Source organism: Bos indicus x Bos taurus, chromosome 8, assembly GCF_003369695.1.
Source record: "Bos indicus x Bos taurus breed Angus x Brahman F1 hybrid chromosome 8, Bos_hybrid_MaternalHap_v2.0, whole genome shotgun sequence".
In the NCBI taxonomy this organism is placed as follows: domain Eukaryota; kingdom Metazoa; phylum Chordata; class Mammalia; order Artiodactyla; family Bovidae; genus Bos; species Bos indicus x Bos taurus.
This window is the reverse complement of record NC_040083.1, coordinates 95,124,302-95,145,505: the sequence shown is the minus strand read 5'-3', so window position 1 is coordinate 95,145,505 and position 21,204 is coordinate 95,124,302. Positions and strand designations below refer to the sequence as shown.

At 39.5% G+C, this 21,204-nt stretch overlaps 1 protein-coding gene across 4 annotated transcripts in view; it reads right to left on the bottom strand.

Moving 5' to 3' along the window:
- Window positions 1–21,204, bottom strand: part of SLC44A1 (solute carrier family 44 member 1) — a 231,399-nt gene that overhangs the window by 144,639 nt on the left and 65,556 nt on the right. For all 4 annotated transcript variants that reach the window (XM_027550433.1, XM_027550435.1, XM_027550434.1 and 1 more), the window contains exon 3: window positions 11,625–11,767. In XM_027550433.1, the coding sequence (XP_027406234.1) occupies window positions 11,625–11,767 (143 nt within the window). The remainder of the gene's footprint in view (window positions 1–11,624; window positions 11,768–21,204) is intronic.

The window sequence follows — 21,204 nt, the reverse complement described above, 5'->3', positions numbered from 1 at the left end:
GTCATTGAGAGGAAGAGAAGTACATCTCAGTCATATAAACATGAAGAGCTACACAGAGCTGATAAAAGGATCCTCAAAGTGAGTATTCTGGCAAATTTTCTTTACTTTTCTATTTTTTTCCCAAACAGAAACAGGTATGAACGATCAATGAGGTTTGATAACTCTTTAAAAAATCTTCAAAGAGGTATGTTTTATAATTTTTTATAAAGTTCTTCCTAAAATATATGGTTATATAGCATAGTATAGACTTAGAAAGCCTGGCAATCTGCTCATGCGTAAAGAGTAAACACATTCTTCATATGGGTATAATATCACTACCAATCCCCTAAATAATAAATAAGCCTTTATAAAAGTTAATAAGCTTTATACAGTACTGCACATCGACCATGCTGCTGCTACTGCTGTTTAGTCACTAAGTCGTGTCCGACTCTTTGTGGCCCCGTGGACTATATAGCCTGACAGCCTCCTCTGTCTATGGAAATTCCCAGGCAAGAATAGTGGAATGGGTTGCTGTTTCCTTCTCCAGGGGATCTTTCTGACCCAGGGACGGAACACACATCTCCTGCTTGGCAGGTGGATTCTTTACCACTGAGCCACCTGGGAAGACTACATCAACAATACTTCAATTAAAAAAAAAAAAAAGAAACAAGAGGGGAAAAAAAGTTAATAAGCCAGTTAGCAATCATGGGGTGGACTAAACTAGACACTGCTACTGCTGCTGCTGCTAAGTCACTTCAGTTGTGTCCGACTCTGTGCGACCCCAGAGACGGCAGCCCACCAGGCTCTGCCGTCTCTGGGATTCTCCAGGCAAGAACACTGGAGTGGGTTGCCATTTCCTTCTCCAATGCATGAAAGTGAAAAGGGAAAGTGAAGTCGCTCAGTCGTGTCTGTCTGACTCTTCAAGATCCCATGGACTGCAGCCTACCAGGCTCCTCCATCCATGGGATTTTCCAGGCAAGAGTACTGGAGTGGGTTGCCATTGCCTTCTCCGAAACTAGACACTAAGCCTATAGAATTCTGAGCTTTAGAGAGGGTAATCAGTGGCCGTTAAAGTCCTGTTCTGTATTCATGTAGAGATTATAAAGTTAGAGTTTCTTTAAAATAAGACTATTGCCTATTAAAGTCAATTATCTTACTAAGAGAGTAACATCAGCTTTAAACTACCTGTTTTTCAATGAATATTTAAAACATATACAAATGGTAAAAAATGTCCAAATGTGAAATAAATATAATGCATTTCATCATTAAAATTCATATTCTTTATCTGACAGAAAAAGAAACACATAAAGATTGCCTGAAAATTATTCAAAGCCTCCAGAGATGGTATAGGTATTTTGGTTCCTTTCGAAGTTTCTTTAGTTATAACTTTATTGATTTATATAACCTGTCCTTCTTTACATGTTCTACTAAAAGTTTCCTTCATCTTTAAATGCTAGAAGTGAGAGGCCCCAAAAGCAAAAAAGGTGAGAAAGGGAATCACTGTGTAGCTTACCAGAGTGTAGCATATAATGCAAAGAGCACTAGACTAAGCATGGAGTGGAAGGCTAGTCCTGCTATTACTGTCTTCGTCAGTTCACTGACGTTTCCTAGACTCCAGTTTCTTCGCCTACAAAACGAAGGGGCTCAGTGATCTCAAGGGCCCTTACAGCAAAAACATTTTAAGCTGTGAATTTCTGAGAGATGAGACAGTTAAAGAAAAGAAGAAAAACTCACACTAGATACCCTGCTAAAGGTTATGCAGGTAATTGAAAAAGGTCTCAAGCAAAATGCCCCTGATAGATTTTACTCACACATGCATGCCATCAACCTCCTCGGAAGCCTACTTCCTGTACATCTTGTTAACACTGATTTATCTGAAATCTGAGAGGCATTTTAGGACCACAGAGCCTTTATCAGCAATAGGGACTAATGGATTCCTTAGAGAAAAGCCAAAAAGATAAAGAAGGAAGTTAGATTGGTGCAAAAAATACACCTTCAGAACCTCTGCAGAAAAATCAATATTGATAAGTGAGATATACTGGGAAATTTTCTTAGAGTAACAAAGAAAGTGGACACTAAGCTGTGTGTTAGGATTGTCTGCAGAATGGAGAACAGAGTCTTATTAATAATAAAATGCCTATATCAAAATGATTAAAAGCAATTCCCTACATACCCTCACCTGGCATTGTAATAGCCTATGTAGACTAAGAGCACTGCCACCTTGCCACAGCCTGCCCCATTCCAGGCACCCAGAAAAAGGGAGTATCCATGGTGAAAACACAATGCCTCCCCAATCATCTTGCTGCTGCTGCTGCTGCTAAGTCGTTTCAGTCGTGTCCAACTGTGTGCAACCCCATAGACGGCAGCCCACCAGGCTCCCCTGTCCCTGGGATTCTCCAGGCAAGAACACTGAAGTGGGTTGCCATTTCCTTCTCCAATGCATGAAAGTGAAAAGTGAAAGTGAAGTCGCTCAGTCGTTTCTGACTCTTAGCGACCCCATGGTCTGCAGCCTACTAGGCTCCTCCGTCCATGGTATTCTCCAGGCAAGAGCACTGGAGTGGGGTGCTATTGCCTTCTCTGCCCAATCATCTTACCAGGGGTCAAAAGAGCAAGACGCTTTGCACCGTATAGTCCTCATATATACTAATCCAGGTATCTTAGAACTAGAAGCATCTCTGCTTTATTCAATTTGGTATGGAAGATGGGGGCTTCTTTTCTGGGAACACTTTCTATAAAAATAATGATTCTCTCTGTCTAAAAATTGACATATACACTCTAAGACTAGCTTTCTGGTTTTGAAAATGATAGGCAATGTAGAATGTGGCAGAAGAGATACGTTTTTTGGAATCATCAATCTATTCAAAATATATTATTACCACCTTAATCTTTTCTACCAAAAAAATTTTTTTGGCTATAAGCCATGCCCATGCTTTATAGGACGATTACCACCAGAGCTCAGCTATAAATACAAACCACTTTCTTCTCTGGGCCTTCGTTGGTGCTCACATGTATTTGATGTGATGCTTTAAGGAGGTTACCCACTAGATAATCTTAAAGATCCCTTTCATCTCTGGCACTTTATGGTTCTAAGATAAATGAGCTTTTCCAGGTTGACCCAGCCTCAGAGTCTTATTTATAGCATTGTTTCTATGCAGAAAAATTTTACACATTTCATCCAACTGACTTAAAAATTAACTTTGGGACATAATCCATTTGAAGTTGAGGCATTCCAGTATCTCATAAAATATTGTCTGCCATGTTCCTATACATCTTTATTACTACAGTAAATACTATTTGGGGAGAAAAGAACACATAAATTAAAATGATAAAAATAAATAAATAAAATATAAACTTTTTACTACAAATAGAATTCTTATAGTCATTTTAGCATCTTAAATTTTCTGGTTAGAATAGGTCAAAGGCATTCTATTTCTCATGTCCCTCTTAAACTTCCTTCCTTCCTATTTTATTGTAATTCAACAAGCCCCTATGAAATAACTCTTGAGTACTGAAATTTGGGAGTCATACAAAACATCATGCTCCAGGGAGACAGAGCTGGGCAGTGTGGCTTTCAGACTCTAAGAGGCCCTAATTACGCCTACCTCCTATAATTCAAAATCCTCCCTTTAAATTTGGGTGTGGCCTGTGACTTGCTTCTAACCAGTAGAATATGGCACAGGTGAGGGGTTATCACTTGCACAGTTACATTATATAATATTGTAACTTCCATCTTGCTAACAGACTCTCTTGTCTGTATCTCTCTGTACTGACATCCTCTCCTGTTGGCTTTGAAGTAAGCTGCCATATGGAGAGGCCCATGTAGCAAGCACTGAAGGTAGCCTTTGGCTGATAGCCAGTAAAGAGTTAAGGCTCTTGGTTTAACAATCATTGAGGAGTGCATGCTGCTAACAACCACCTGAGCTTGGTAGGGGAACTTCCCCAGGAGAACCCCAGCTCTAATCAACAACTTGTGGCAACCTTGTAAAAGACTGAAGCAAGAGTCCGGAAAAGCCACATCCAGATTCCTGACTCATAGGAACTGTGACATGATAAATGTCTCCTGTTGTAAGCCATTATGTTTATGCAAATACTGTTATCTAGCAACTGATCAAAATATAGGCAGAAGAGTAGCACCATATTATTAGACAACAACTTTAAGGCAACAGAAATCCAAAATAAAGTTCTGGGATAAAGGTAGCTTTGAAATATTCCATAGAGAGGGTATATACCCAAGTAACATGGTAGGTGTTGCAAGAGGGAGGGAATCAGAGGGAAGACACACTGAAACCATAATCACAGAAAACTAGTCAATCTAATCACACTAGGACCACAGCCTTGTCTAACTCAATGAAACTAAGCCATGCCCTGTGGGGCCACCTAAGATGGGTGGGTCATGGTGGACAGGTCTGATACAGTGTGGTCCACTGGAGAAGGGAATGGCAAACCACTTCAGTATTCTTGCCTTGAGAACCCCATGAACAGTATGAAAAGGCAAAATGATAGGATACTGAAAGAGGAACTCCCCAGGTCAGTAGGTGCCCAATATGCTACTGGAGATCAGTAGAGCAATAACTTCAGAAAAAATGAAGGGATGGAGACAAAGCAAAAACAACACCCAGTTGTGGATGTGACTGGTGATAGAAGCAAGATCTGATGCTGTAAAAAGCAATATTGCATAGGAACCTCGAATGTCAGGTCCATGAATCAAGGCAAATTGGAAGTGTTCAAACAGCAGATGGCAAGAGTGAACGTCAACATTCTAGGCATCAGCAAACTAAAATGGACTGGAATGGGTGAATTTAACTCAGATGACCATTATAAATACTACTGCGGGCAGGAATCCCTCAGAAGAAATGGAGTAGCCATCATGGTCAAAAAAAGAGTCCGAAATGCAGTACTTGGATGCAATCTCAAAAACGACAGAATGATCTCTGTTCGTTTCCAAGGCAAACCATTCAATATCACAGTAATCCAAGTCTATGCCCCAACCAGTAACGCTGAATAAGCTGAAGTTGAAGGGTTCTATGAAGACTTACAAGACCTTTTAGAACTAACACCCAAAAAAGATGTCCTTTTCATTATAGGGGACTGGAATGCAAAAGTAGGAAGTCAAGAAACACCTGGAGTAAGAGGAAAATTTGGCCTTGGAGTATGGAATGAAGCAGGGCAAAGACTAATAGAGTTTTGCCAATAAAATGCACTGGTCATAGCAAACACTCTCTTCCAACAACACAAGAGAAGACTTTACACATGGACATCACCAGATGGTCAACACCGAAATCAGATTGATTATATTCTTTGCAGCCAAAGATGGAGAAGCTCTATACAGACAGCAAAAACAAGACCACGTGCTGACTGTGGCTCAGATCATGAACTCCTTATTGCCAAATTCAGACTGAAATTGAAGAAAGTAGGGAAAACCACTAGACCATTCAGGTATGACCTAAATCAAATCCCTTATGATTATACAGTGGACTGAGAAATAGATTTAAGGGCCTAGATCTGATAGATAGAGTGCCTGATGAACTATGGACTGAGGTTCATGACATTGTACAGGAGACAGGGATCAAGACCATTCCCATGGAAAAGAAATGCAAAAAAGCAAAATGGCTGTGTGGGGAGGCCTTACAAATAGCTGTGAAAAGAAAGAAGCACAAAGCAAAGGAGAAAACAAAAGATACAAGCATCTGAATGCAGAGTTCCAAAGAATAGCAAGAAGAGATAAGAAAGCCTTTCTCAGCGATCAATGTAAAGAAATAGAGGAAAACAACAGAATATGAAAGACTGTGATCTCTTCAAGAAAATTAGAGATACCAAGGGGACATTTCATGCAAAGATGGGCTCGATAAAGGACAGAAATGGTATGGACCTAACAGAAGCAGAAGATATTAAGAAGAGGTGGCAAGAATACATAGAAGAACTATACAAAAAAGATCTTCACGACCAAGATAACCACGATGGTGTGATCACTCACCTAGAGCCAGACATCCTGGAATGTGAAGTCAAGTGGGCCTTAGAAAGCATCACTACAAACAAAGCTAGTGGAGGTGATGGAATTCCAGTTGAGCTATTCCAAATCCTGAAAGATGATGCTGTGAAAGTGCTGCACTCAATATGCCAGCAAATCTGGAAAACTCAGCAGTGGCCACAGGACTGGAAAAGGGCAGTTTTCATTCCAATCCCAAAGAAAGGCAATGCCAAAGAATGCTCAAACTACCGCACAATTGCACTCATCTCACATGCTAGTAAAGTAATGCTCAAAATTCTCCAAGCCAGGCTTCAGCAATACGTGAAACATAAACTTCCAGATGTTCAAGCTGGTTTTAGAAAAGGCAGAGGAACCAGAGATCAAATTGCCAACATCCATTGGACCATGGAAAAGGCAAGAGAGTTCCAGAAAAACATCAATTTCTGCTTTATTGACTATGCCAAAGCCTTTGACTGTGTGGATCACAATAAACTGTGGAAAATTCTGAAAGAGATGGGAATACCAGACCACCTGATCTGCCTCTTGAGAAACCTATATGCAGGTCAGGAAGCAACAGTTAGAACTGGACATGGAACAACAGACTGGTTCCAAATAGGAAAAGGAGTACATCAAGGCTGTATATTGTCACCCTGCTTATTTAACTTATATGCAGAGTACATCATGTGAAATGCCGGGGTGGATGAAGCACAAGCTGGATCAAGATTGCTGGGAGAAATATCAATAACCTCAGATATGCAAGTGACACCACCCTTATGGCAGAAAGTGAAGAGGAACTCAAAAGCCTCTTGATGAAAGTGAAAGAGGAGAGTGAAAAAGTTGGCTTAAAGCTCAATATTCAGAAAACGAAGATCATGGCATCTGGTCCCATCACTTCATGGGAAATAGATGGGGAAACAGTGGAAGCAGTGTCAGACTTTATTTTGGGGGGCTCCAAAATCACTGCAGATGGTGATTGCAGCCATGCAGTTAAAAGATGCTTACTCCTTGGAAGAAAAGTTATGACCAACCTAGATAGCATATTCAAAAGCAGAGACATTACTTTGCCAACAAAGGTCTGTCTAGTCAAGGCTCTGGTTTTTCCAGTGGTCATGTATGGATGTGAGAGTTGGACTGTGAAGAAAGCTGAGCACCGAAGAATTGATGCTTTTGAACTGTGGTGTTGGAGAAGACTGTTGAGAGTCCCTTGGACTGCAAGGAGATCCAACCAGTCCATCCTGAAGGAGATCAGCCCTGGGATTTCTTTGGAAGGACTGATGCTAAAGCTGAAACTCCAGTATTTTGGCCACCTCATGCGAAGAGTTGACTCATTGGAAAAGACTCTGATGTTGGGAGGGTTTGGGGCAAGAGGAGAAGGGGACGACAGAGGATGAGATGGCTGGATGGCATCACTGACTCGATGGACGTGAGCCTGAGTGAACTCCGGGAGTTGGTGATGGACAGGGAGGCCTGGCGTGCTGCGATTCATGGGGTCGCAGAGTTGGACACAATTGAGCAACTGAACTGAATTGTTCTTTCAAGAATTCAGACTGGCAGAGAGGTATACAGCACAGAGGCTGAATCAACTGAATATTACAGAGAGTGGCACCACTGCACTGAGAAACAGTGAGGGGAGATTGCAGAGGTACATGGGGTCCAGGTCATGCCAGGGCTGAGTGGGCTCATTTTCAATAGGTAACAACACAGAAGGAAAGGCTCTTGAGCAGGGAAATGACAGTAAAAAGGGCTTTAAAGAACTTAATCCTATCACAGTATAAAGGATGGAGAGAATTAGAGATAAGAAGACCAAGAATAGATGTGCTGGCACAAAGGTCTTCAGGAGAGGGCAACAAACATATGGGGGGGGGTGGGGGGGGCAGCGGTGGTTTCACACTCATGAATAATCAAAGGCATGCAAATAAAACTATAAAATACCATTCTGTGGTTGAATCAAATTTGTACAAAAACTAATAATACTAGCAAAGATAAAGCAATCTCAGACACTATCAGTGGGAATGTAAATAGAACAGACTTTACGGAAAGACAAGTCAGCAAAATGCATGAATAACCTTAAAATACTCAGATCTCAGATTCTAATTCACTAAGAACATATTCAAAAATAAATAAGTTTATTTACCCATCCAAGAAACATTTGAGTGTCTACTGCATTCCAGGTACACAGGATATAGCCGTGAACAAAACAGACCTCACCTCTGCTTTCATGAAACTTTGAAGAGACAAACATTTAACAAATACTGATGAAATAAATGTATAATTACACATATTACAGGACACAATGGAACTTAAATCATGAGCTTAAAAAATACCTTTCTGGGAAGTAACATTTATACTGAGATCTGAAAGATGAATAGAATTTAGCCACATGAAGAATAGGAGGATTTTTTTTTTCTGAGAGGAAAAAAAACAACATTCATGAAGGCAAGAAAGTTAGCTATATTCAATATTTTAGAGGATTCATTCATTAACCCATTTAACAACTATGTGTAGAGGCCCTAGTAAGTATCAGGTACTAGGTGCTAAGGATAAGGGATGGGAGAAAAGGATCAAGGTCAAGACAAAACAGGTATAAAAAATCCTGTAGGAACGGAAGGGTGTGGTATTTGTAATAAAGCCAAAGATGTTTGTGTGAAAAAGGAGAAAATCAATACATTTGGCAGAAAAAAAAAGAGAGAGAGAATGGAATATAGGTTCAGTTCAGTTCAGTCGCTCAGTTGTGTCTGACTCTTTGTAGCCCCATGGACTGCAGCATACCCAGGCCTTCCTGTCCATCACCAACTCCTGGAGTTTACTCAAACTCATGTCCATTGAATCGGTGATGCCATCCAACCATATCATCCTCTGTCGTCCCTTTCTCTCACCTTCAATCTTTCCCAAGGTCTTTTCAAATGGGTCAGTTCTTTGCCTTAGGTGGATAAAGTATTAGAGTTTCAGCTTCAGCATCAGTCCTTCCAATGAATATTCAGGACTGATTTCCTTTAGGATTGACTGGTTGGATCTCCTTGCAGTCCAAGGGACTCTCATAAACACAAAGGCTGTCTACCTCCTTTCAAATCCAAATAGTATAGACTTACCTTAGAAAGGTACATTCAAAACCGTACTATTCATTTATAAAAAATTACCATTTATAGATAGAAATAGGCTTCCCTGATTGCTCAGATGGTAAAGAATCTGCCTGCAGTACAGGAGATCCAGGTTCAATCCATGGGTTGGGAAGATCTCCTAGAGAAGGGAATAGCTACCCACTCCAGTATTCTTGCCTAGAGAATTCCATGGACATAGGAGCCTGGCAGGCTACAATCTATGGGGTTGCAAAGAGTGGACATGATGAGTGACCTTCACTTTCACAGACAGAAATACTTAAATGACTCAGGGCTAAAATGCTCATGTGCAGAGAAGAAGTAGAGATCAAAAATAAATTCTAACATGGATACATAAGTTAAGGCATTGCTATACTTGAGGGATTACCCTACAGCTATCCATGAGTGTGTCCCAACTATGCTAAGCGCTCAGGGAAAAGGAACCATTTTTTCAGAATAATAAGCAGGCTTTCTTTGCAAGAGGCCAAAATGTACATAGAATAATCTGAGGATTTGAAATTAAAGACTGAGTTTGTGACTGACATGTACACACTGCTATATTTAGAATGGATAACCAACAAGGATCTACTGTATAGCACATGGGACTCTGCTCAGTATTATATAACAATCTAAACAGGTAAAGAATCTGGAAAAGAAGAGATACAGGTCAATGTATAACCATCACTTTGCTTGAAAAGAACCTAAAACGAACACAACAGTGTTAATCACCTGTGTGAATGTGTGTGTGTGCGTGCGTTCAATTGTGTCTAACTCTTTGTGACCCCATGGACTGTAGCCCATCAGGCTCCTCTCTCCATGGAATTTTCTAGGCAAGAATACTGGGGTAGATTGCCATTTCCTCCTCCAGGGCTCTTCCCACATCTCTTGTGCCTCCTACTCACTTATATGCCAATATAAAGTAAAATATTTCTTAAAAATTAACCAAATGAACCTCCAAAAGGTTATGGATGAACTGACAATTACACAAACTTTATGATAAGAACATGCTTGGAGTTACTAGCAAGTTAAAAGGGAGCCATAAAAATGATCATGACCGCATGTGAGCAGTAAACCCAAGGAACTAGAGTCCTTTGTCTCCTGTCTCCTCAATTATCCAAATGGTAATATCTTATGTTTGGTACATGTCAACAGCATTAAAGAGTATATAATATTTGACACTACCTTAAAAAAAAGAAAGATATGCAAAACTCGACTATTTTTGCACTTCTCTGTGAGTCTAAAACTGTTCCAAAATGAGAAGTAAAAACAAAATACATGGGTAGATTTGCTACAGCAAATAACACAAAGCCTAAAATTTGTGTTAATTTCATAAAGCAAACAAAAAGAAGGACAAATGAAATAATCCTCCAAATTACGCTCTCAAGTCCAATTTTTACTTCTCCTGTTAAGGGACGCAGGTACCTATCAAGAGAAAAGCTCATGGTCTGTCTTGGACAGTCCACTGCCCATCAGACTTCTGGGGAGGTGATTTCAACCTCTCTAAGCCTTTGCTACCCCCCTCCCACAGGTTGGTATCATATACGTCTTGACTATTGCATTCTATACAAATATTCATTATTACTATTTAAAAATTTTTATTTGAACTGCATTATTCCTTCATTAAATGGAGAAATATCTTTTAAGATTAACTATTTGGATTTTTTCAAGTTTTTTAATTTATCAAATTAATCTACTTTAGTAGGGGCCCAGATTTAATCAACATACTTATCTAACAATAAATAGAGTTATTATATCTCTCAAAATATTATAGAACTACAGTCTAAAAAATGTTTTTATTTGCAATAGCCTTCTCCTATAAAGTTCACTAATGGAATTGGCTAACCTTAAAATTAGTGTGGTTAATTCTAAAGACCTGTATTTATTTATTAGACCTGTCTAATAAAGTTTGATGGGCATAAATACACAGTTTGGAACAAATATATTGACATCATACATACAATACATTTGATAAGATGTCTTTTTCCCCATAGACAGTAAAAATGAAATAATAGCTCTTTTGAAGAAAAGAGGTGATTAAGTCAGGAATTTCAAGAAATGCAAAACCTGAACCTTGAAAACCCGAATGAAATTTCAAAGTCTGACAAAGAAAATATATCTTTTATAAAATTGGAAATCAGTGTGTACTTATAAATGATGCACCACAAAATGTTTCATTATAACTTTACTGTGTCAAAATCCATTATCCATCTGCCTTCCATCAAGCAGTCTAAGGAAGAAAAATATTATATTGTTTTCTGGGTTAAAACTTCATGTACAGCCTACAGGCTAACGGGAAAACAGAGCAGGAGTACAAGAGTAACTCTCTCAAATCATGCATTTACTCATTAAAACCTCAAGGTAGGCCATTTTAACAAGGCACCTAATTTTGTTTCCTGGTGAATGTATTTATAGATCAAAACCAGAAATGATTCAAGTGGACAGTTAAAAAAAAACCCAACAGGAAGCATATAAAAATAATATTCAGTAAGATATTATCTTTATAACAGTTAAAAAAAAAAGCAGGATGCCCCCTCCCCTTTCAAGTTCCCACAGTGTTCACCATTCAGGCACAGGCTACTCACTTCCGATGGGTGTGGTCCATGCCACTGTTTGGTATTGCTTCCAACTCTGCATTTTTCTGCCCACAGATATTTCCATAGCTGTCGTATCCTGATACTAGTCTTGCTGCTGCACCTGTTGCTACTGAAAAGCCACAAATAAATCCCTAGAGGAAAAAACAGAAAAAAACATACAAATAAACCATTTCAATAGCAACAGCCACTACTTGATACGATAATGAGCTTCTTTTGTCCGCTGAAGGGAACAAAGAGCTCTCTTTCCTTATTGCAAACACTATTCCACTGTTTTCCTTGGGTTTCACATAAGCTGTACAAAGAAGTCCACAGGGAAACACTATTTACTACAATAACAAAACAAATCTCAAGCTTTTACATCGTAAGTATGTCTTTGCATTTTATAATAATAATAATAGCAGCTTCTTTGTACTGAACACCTGCTCGATGCCAGGATCTGTACCAGCTGCTCACCATACATTATCTCTAATCCTCATGATGGGGAAACTGAGGCCCAGAGAGGGTAAATAAGTCATCCAAGGCCATAGAAGCTAGTAAAGATCAGGGCATAAGACTCAAACCTAGCTTTCTTCATTCTTTAAATTTTTTTTTAATATTTATTTATTTGACTATACTGGATCTTAGCTGTAGCATGTGGGATCTAGTTCCCTGACCAGGGACTGAAGCCAGAGCCCCCTGCATTGGGAGTTCGCAGCCTTAGCCACTGGACCACCTGGGAAGTCCCTATTCTTTAGTTTTATTTGGTTGTCAAAGAGTTCTGGTAAATAAAGAATAGCAACAGATGAAAGACAAAAACTCAAAGAACAATAGGTATGTGGGTTTCGAATTATCACTTCAGTACACACAACACTTCTGTTTTCTTCCTGCAATAAAGTTGTGTAGAAGCCAAAGAATTATACCGTGAAGTACATTCACGCTCTGAATATTGGCGACTCAAGGACAGGGAGGCCCTGGGTCCATGTGCCACAGAGGTCACTTCATTTCATGGGGATATGCTTCACCACAGTACCAACGGCGAATGGTACTCGCTTCAGAACTGCATCATGTTTGCCAAGTCAAGTATGCATTGATCAAAGCAAAGCAATAAACCCTACACTCAGCTGCAGGCTACTGGGCATAAGAACAGGAAATAAGGTGAGTCACTATTATTAAACTGAATTGGAAGAAAAGACAGAGGTTAAGATATATTCTCTCAATGCGGTCACTAAAAGATTGAGTTTCTGTTATCTTTAACAAAAGACACTAAGGTTAATGGCGAACCTTTCCAATACAGTTCTTTAACGAGAGGCATCATAGAGTAATAGAAAGAGGATCCAAAAAGATCTGGATTCAAACCCTCACTCTACCATTTACCACCTATATAACCTTGATCCATTTACCTTTTTAGACTGTTTCTTCCTCATCTCTGACAAAAAATAATATCAACTGTTTCACAGCCAAACGATGGGGCCTCCATGAGATAACACATTTCTAACTTGTAGCTGGCCCTGTACACAGCAGGTAGTCAATATACTGTAGCTGCTAACGAAAAAGTCAGACTAAAGAAGTTGATAACAGTAATTGCAGATTAACTAAAAATCCCTTCAGTTCTAAATTTTGGGAAAAAATGTTCTAGGGGGTGGGGAGGGGGGGAAGTGAGAAATACTATCAGTCATTTCGTCATTACAGAGAAACATTCGGACCACAATTACCATCTTTCACTACTGGTCTAAAATAGCAAAGCCCTTGCATAATTAAAAGGTTATGTTCTTCTTTCACTTTTTATAGAAACGTTCTTCTTAGGTTTGATAAGTACTTTGTGTTACAGATGGCCTTCAATGGTTCCTGAAGTCCCTTTATGATCATTTTTAACAGTACTGTTGGAAACATACATGTGCGTGTTTTTGTGTATGTGTGTGTTTGTGTTTTTTAGTTATAGGCCACCTCATATCCCTCTGGGATGTAGGCAGAGTATAAATTATAAATGTTTCACGTATATGGTAAAATGGAACACTGACATATTTTCACATAGGCCATTTAAACTTTTTAGTAGCTTCCCAAAGCATTAGAGTGGAGAGGGTGAGAAGCTGTAGGAAGGAAAGGAAGGGGAACAGGAAGCTAGTAAGAGACGGAGAAACCATGACTGTTATCCTGGAGATGTCTCATGGTACAAGAAGTGACAATGGAGAACTAGGCCAAATATAATTAAAAAGACAATCTCCTTTTAAAAAAAAAAATTGTGAAATCCAAATGCAGGAAGCAATATAGTTTCAGACGAGAAAAAAATGTGGTACATGAAATTAAAATAGGGTGAGAGAAACTTTACAGAATGTACTCTTTAATTCAATGGCTCCAAGAGGCAGGTAGAGTGTTATTTAGCAGAAGGAAATCACATTAATGAATTAAGTTGTAAGGGGGATAAGGAAAGCTTTTATACACCTATAGTAGAGAGCAATCACCAGAGAGAAAAGAAGTCTATTCATAAGGAATAGAATCATGGTTAAGAACTTAAAATGACTGAGCTACTGAAGTGCTTTCAGAACTGCTATTTCAAGAGAGAGTGAGAAGGAGCAGACAAATCTAATCACAAATAGGAGGTGATTCAAATCAGATAAAGAGACCAGAGATGGTAGATCACAGGCAAGATCTGGCAACTAATAAGTGTATATTGCTTACGTGGGAGAAAAACAGTCTGCTAATTACTGGACTGTGTTCATCTCCCCTTCACATCACAAGTTTAGTTCAATTTAAGTAAGAGTTTTGGCTTAGTTTCACTCACTCTTAGTCAAAAAAAAAGGACACGTTTCATTTCACAAGCAATGTTTGAATTTCACACATGAAGCCTTTACCACACCACTGAGCAAGGCAGAGGTCTTAGCTTTGCTCTGAAGAAAAGAAAAGTCAACAAAACATGCATGAGGGGTGGGGAGGGAGTATGAATATGGCATTGTGTTTCAAGATAAAAAGACTTTAGGCTTACAGCCTTCTCCCAGGGATTAATGAAAATATATTCAGAATTTTTTTCTCAAAGACTACCTCTCTTACCCCAAACAACACTTGGAGTCAGTCTGCTAGTAACTAACGTCAAACCTTAGAGTAACACTTGGCTTCTGTTCCTCCTTTTCCAAGAACTCTGAGACCAGGAGGCTATTAGGACCCAGCAAACAGCATAGGATTAGAAAGTCTGATGCAGAACTAATACTTACGCAAACAAATTTCAAAAACAAATTTAAAAGCTTTGGCAATCTGCCAGATTTCAGGATTTCTTTAAAGTTTAATGGGATATATTACTCTAAGAAAGAGGGAAGAAGGAAAAAACAAGAATGGTTGGAAGTCTAGGAAATATCAAGTTCACCCTGAAAGAACTGAGATATTCTCAAAAGAAAAAAATAATAATGGGGCCTGAGGAAGCTAAAATCAGAGAGGCTATTTCATGGGCAGCCTGAGCAATTAAAAAAACATAGACAAAGAATATGTACTGAGAACTGAAACCAGCAGCAAATACTCATGACCCCAGGTAAGTCTCTTTATCACTTTAAATTCTCTGAGGCTCAGTCTCCTTACCCGTCACTAGGAATGAATTAGATTAATCTCAAAAGTCTTTTCTGATTCCTAAATTTTATGATTCTAAGGAAAACTATTAATAGAAACAGAGTCAACTTTTTTAGGCTATACTTCCAGGGAGAAGTATGGGCCCATTTGATCCACTGTAATGACTGAGCATGCGGTATGTACAGGTGGCGAGGAAGAGTAAATTAAAAGTAAATGGATTTAACTGTACATTTAAAAATAGTCAAAATAATAAATTCTAAGTTATGTATGTGTGTATGTGTGTGTGTGCTCAGTTGCTCAGTGGTGTCTGACTCTTTTGCAACCCCATGGACTGTAGCCTGCCAGACTCCCTTGTCCATGGGATTTTCCAGGCAAGAATACTGGAGTGAGTTGTCATTTCCTTCTCCAGGGGATCTTTCCAACCCAGGGACGGAACTGCCGTCTCCTGCATTAGAAGTGGATTCTTGACCGCTGAGCTACCAGGGAAAATGAAGTTATGTATATTTTACCACAATAATAAAAAAAGAAAAACCAAAGGATTTAACAGAGAGCAGGCAGTCATTTTGGATCAGGTGACCTTAAGGTAATTTCTGGCATGCTGTTCTTCCTATTCTATGATCCTGGCAAAGCACAGCCCATCACACAGGTGACTAAACACTTCAGTGAGTCTTTGAGTCTTTCCCTTTGTGCTGCCTGCTGCACAATAGTTAATGAGGTAGAAACACTACGCTCCGAGAACTAGACGAAGACTATAAAATAAAAAAGGTCCTTGAAAGCAGTCTGAAGGGACGACCTATGCAATAATGGCTCTAAAATTCAGCTCTAGCCCAGATCATTCTCCAAAATTCCAACTCTGTATTTCCAACTGCTTATCCCTACCCACACACCCTACATGTCCACAATTCAGTTCCTTCCACGTTTCCCCAAACCAGTTTCTCTTCCGGCATATGTCCCATCTCCATCAGAAGCACCATTTCTGACTAGACTGCACAGCTAAGATACAGAGGGAGAGGACTCTAGCTTTCTAATTCTGCACTAGAAGAAAAATGCTAAACTCTTTGCTCGAAGAGTCTGAAATACTGAATAGACAACATTTAACTGGCAGGTGAGGTTACAGGTCCATGTTCTCAGCAACAACTTCTATTGTTCCCAATGCCAGGCAACAAAGAAGGGACTGTCTCTCGAGGCCTTGCCTTCTTCCTCTTCTCTCCTGGGTTCAATGCTGCCACCATGTAATCTTAGACAAATTATTTAACATATCCCTGTGCCCCCTTATCTGTAAAATGGGAATGATGATAACCAGAGTAGCACTGAGCAGTTGTGAAAATTAAATCTGTGTTGAGTGCAGAGAATAGTACCCAGTCCATAGTAAGCAGCAATAATGATTAAGAATAAGTTGTATGAGTTGTCTGTATCTTCTGTCTTTCAAAGTATGTACTCCTTTTAGGACCCTCCTCATATATATATATATACATACATATATATATATATAATTTTATTTATTTATTTATTTTTGGCTGTGCTGGGTCTTCATTGCTGTGTGGGCTTTTCTCTAGTTTCAGAAAACAGGGGCTAATTTCCAGTTGGGGTGCACAGGCTTCTCATTGAGGTAGCTTTTCTTGTTGTGGAACACAGGCTCTAGGGCATGTGGGCTTCAGTGGTTGAGGCATGTGGGCTCAGTAGTTGTAGCACATGGGCTTAGCTGATCTGTAGCATGTGGGATCTTCCCAGATCAGGGATCAAACCTGCATCTCCAGTATTGGCATGCAGATTCTTCACCCTGAGCCACTAGGGGAGCCCCAACTTTCTCTTTATCCTGACTTTTGTGGTACGATGACCTGGGCAGATTTGGTCCAAGTGAATCTCTTTTCTCTCCTCTTTTCACATATACCTCTCCTTGGAACAGAATGAAGTCAGCCTAACTAAGGTGGGAAGAACCTTGCGCTCATGTGGCCCAAGCTTCATTCCACAAGCCATGCTTATTAAGGAATTCTTTATTGGTAATCAAGTGACTGCTTGGGTACTAAGAGTTGTACTTTGTCTATCCATCCTACTCTTGCTCCTTCATGTGCACAGGAACTGTGGTTTGGAACCTACAAGGAGCTGGAGTAGGATCTGAGCTGAAAAAAGCTTATACTGAATCATATACATATCCCATAACATAATCCCTTAGTATCCCACTTGCCTGCAACACTGATGACATCAAACATTATTAATTCCACTTCTTCAATCTGTCTCCTGCTCTCTCTTACTACTTCTTTATTTCAGGTTTTTTTTTTTACCTCTTATTTAGACTTATCTGAACCATTGCATCAGCATCCAAAGTGGTGGCCTGAAATCTCTTCCCCCTTTACAATGACTTTACATTTACACTGGCTACCAGGGCCATCTTTCTAAACCCAGGCATATCATTTCTTGCTTAAAACTGCAATTGTATATCATTGCCTACAACAGTGGGTCTCAACCCTGGATGAATATTAGAATCAAAGAGATTAAATCCGATTCAATGGGGTGGGGCCCAGAAATGAGTATTTTTATTTTAATCCCAGCAAATTCTAATATGCAGGTAGTGTTGAGAACCACTTGTTTACTACCTTAATGGAAAACAGAAATTAAGAGGTACAATTCAACATGTAATTTTTTAGAACAGGGTAAGCATATATCCAATGATTTCAAAATACCAAATAAGCTCCAATCTAGGAGATGATAACTCTCACAAAGACTGACAGAAATTTACTTTAAAAAAATCCTGTTTCTAGACAATTCAAGCATGAAAAATATTTTAAAAGTAAGAGAAGAAACAAAAGAAAAGTACACATATTTATGATGAGATGAACATGTGTAAATAAAAAGATTTAGTGGTAAAGATGAGTGAAAGATGACAAGATCTTAAAATATTTCAGAACTAGAGAGTAGATACCAAGGAGTGAGCAAAGAACTGCAAGTTAAGAGCAGTGAGTAAAGATACGATTTGAATGATAGGCTGTAAGAGGATTGAAAAAGAAAACGCCTACAAAAGCAGAAGCAACTGGCCATTAAATGAAAAGAATATAGGCAGAAAATTCCAGTTCCTTTTCTATTTTTGCCTCTCATGGGCAGCAGTATGTTCTTAGATAAGCTAATATTCACTATACTTTGCCTGTAAACTGGGTGTAAAACTCATTTTATAGGGTAATTGGGAGAATTTAGTGAGATAAATATATATATATGATAGCATCAAGCCCATAATAATGCTCAAAAAATATTTGTTGACTGTTTCTCTTAAAGGTACTACAGAATGAAATCTAAAGACAAAAATGAAATGCAACTCTTAAAAAACATACAAGGCTTTCCTAGTGGCTCAGTCGGTAAAGAATTCATCTGCAATGCAGGAGACCATCTGCAATGCAGGAAATCCGGGTTCCACTCCTGGGTTGGGAAGATTCCCTGGAAAAGGAAATGGCAACCTACTCCAGTATTCTTGCCTGGGAAATCCCATGGCCAGAGGAGCCTGGTGGGTTACAGTCAACAGGGTCACAAGAGTCAGACAAGACTTAGTGACTAAACTGCCATCACCAAAAACATACAAAACAAATATTCAGAGGACAAAAAAATTTTAGTCTACTATTGTGCCAGTAAGGTAGGCAACAGAACTTTGAGATTTCTCCAGTTTCCACAGGGTAAAATTTGATGTTAGCTCTACTCCAAGGAATGGTAATAAAAAAGAAACACTCCAAAGCAAATAACACTATGCCTGCATTTAAAAGTGCACACAATGGGTCTTAATTACCACCATACTGAAATCAACATTACATTAATTACCATTGCATTAAAACATTTCAGTAAACAAATAGCTCCTGACTCTCCAGTCACTCCCAAATCAGCCTATTAACATCAGTGATTGCACTTTCCTGAGCTATTTTAGCACAGAAAATCAAAAGCACCTTGGGAGGTAGGTACATATTTTTATAAACATAATTTTGAAAGGTCAGCTGCTATTTGTCCCAGAGTGAAACTCAGGAGGCAAGGAGAGGTTGTGGACCAGTTCTGTTAGCAAAGAATGTCTCCTCCACCCCTGGACGCTGCATTTCAGTTTCTACTCCCTTAAACTAAGTAGATTCTTGAACAAGTAATTCTAATGTTTTCTAAATATCCTAGATTTGGTGAAACTGAGACATCTATTATTTTTAAAACTAACACTTTTATTTTACTGAATGTGTTATATCTCATCAAAGTTCCCTGTTTTCTTTTCCTTGGTTCAGGAGCTGGACTGGTGTCCACACTTCTACCCATTAGCCATGAAAAGGGTTGTTCTCAAATGATGTTTGCGAGGTAGGCAGTTGCAGAGAGACACAGAATAAGATTACCTAAAAAGTAGTAATAATGAAAAATAATAAGATATCTTTAAAAAAAAAAAGGTATGGGGAAAAGATTAAACACTCACACTTGAGAGGGAAAGAAAAAAAACGTGCCTACGGTAGCAGATCATGGCATCTGGCCCATCACTTCGTGGCAAATAGATGGGAAAACAATCGAAACAGTGACAGACTTCATTTTGGGGGGCTCCAAACTCACTGCAGATAGTGACTGCAGCCATGAAAGTAAAAGATGCTTGCTCCTTGGAAGAAAAGCTATGACCAACCTAGATAGCATATTAAAAAGCAGAGACATTACTTTGCCAACAAAGGTCCATCTAGTCAAAGCTATGGTTTTTCCAGTGGATGTGAGAGTTGGACTATAATGAAAATTGAGCATTGAAGAACTGATCTTTTTGAACTGTGGTGTTGGAGAAGACTCTTGAGAGTCCCTTGGATAGCAAGATTAAACCAGTCCATCCTAAAGGAAATCAGTCCTGAATATTCATTGGAAGGACTGATGCTGAAGCTGAAACTCCAATACTTTGGCCACCTGATGTGAAGAACTGAGAAAAGACCCTGATGCTGGTAAAGATTGAAGGCGGGAGAAGGGGACAACAGAGGATGAGATGGTTGGATGGCATCGCTGACTTGATGGACATGAGTTTGAGCAAACTTTGGGAGTTGGTGATGGACAGGGAAGCCTGGCATGCTGCAGTCCACAGGGTTGCAAAGAGTCAGACATGACTGAGCGACTGAACTGAACTGAAGGTAGCGTAATTGTGTTTGGAGTTGCAAAGACTAAGAAAGAGAGAACAATACTGTCTGCGCAATTCCCTTGAGAGAGAAACAAGGTGACGGAAAAGAGCACTGGCCTGGATGGTAAGAGACTGGGCTCTGTTCCCAGCTCTGCCGTTAACTAGCGGTGTGGCCTCGGGATGGTCACTTTCATCTCTGTGGTGTGATGTTCTTGATGTGTATAATGAGGGTGATGGACCAGATGAGGATTTCTAAATGCTTTCTAGCTTAAAATATCAGCTAGCTGTAAAAGGGCTGCTTTCTACCTCTTGTCCAGCCCAGTACAACGGCAGTGACACTAAAGTCCCTGAAGCCTGTGTGGAAACTCCTGCAGGGCAGACCGGGGATGCAATCTGAATAAACACAGCCCCAACACTTTGCACCAGGGACTCTGCTCATCCATCCTCCATATCCATTGGAAAATCACCAGCTCCCATGATCCCCGACTGAGAAATGCCACTTATTTCCATAGGCACATCAGGCAGCAGGAGCCTAATATGGGTAGAAGAAGGAAGAAGCAGGGAGCAACCAGACTCCCCTCTAAGAAGAACTAAAAAAAAAAATGTCACAACTGGGAGCATTGTAGACATCATCAAGAAAAACCTCTAATTTTATAGAAAGGCACATCAAGTCCCTGAAAGAAACTGACTGGCAAAAAAAAAAATAACCATCAGGACTGTGTGACTGGGTTGGATAAACACTCAGGACTCAACTCCATGACCACTGCTCTGCTCAACACTTGCATCAAGCTTAGAGTTCATGGATATTTATTTTAAAGGCTTTCTGAAATGATCTAGTCAAAGAGAGAGTTTCAATTATTCCTTAATTTTGATCTCAGTTCTCATACAAACCAAAAAAAAAAAAAGTCAAGGGGTACCAAATACCACTTAACTGTATGGGAAAAA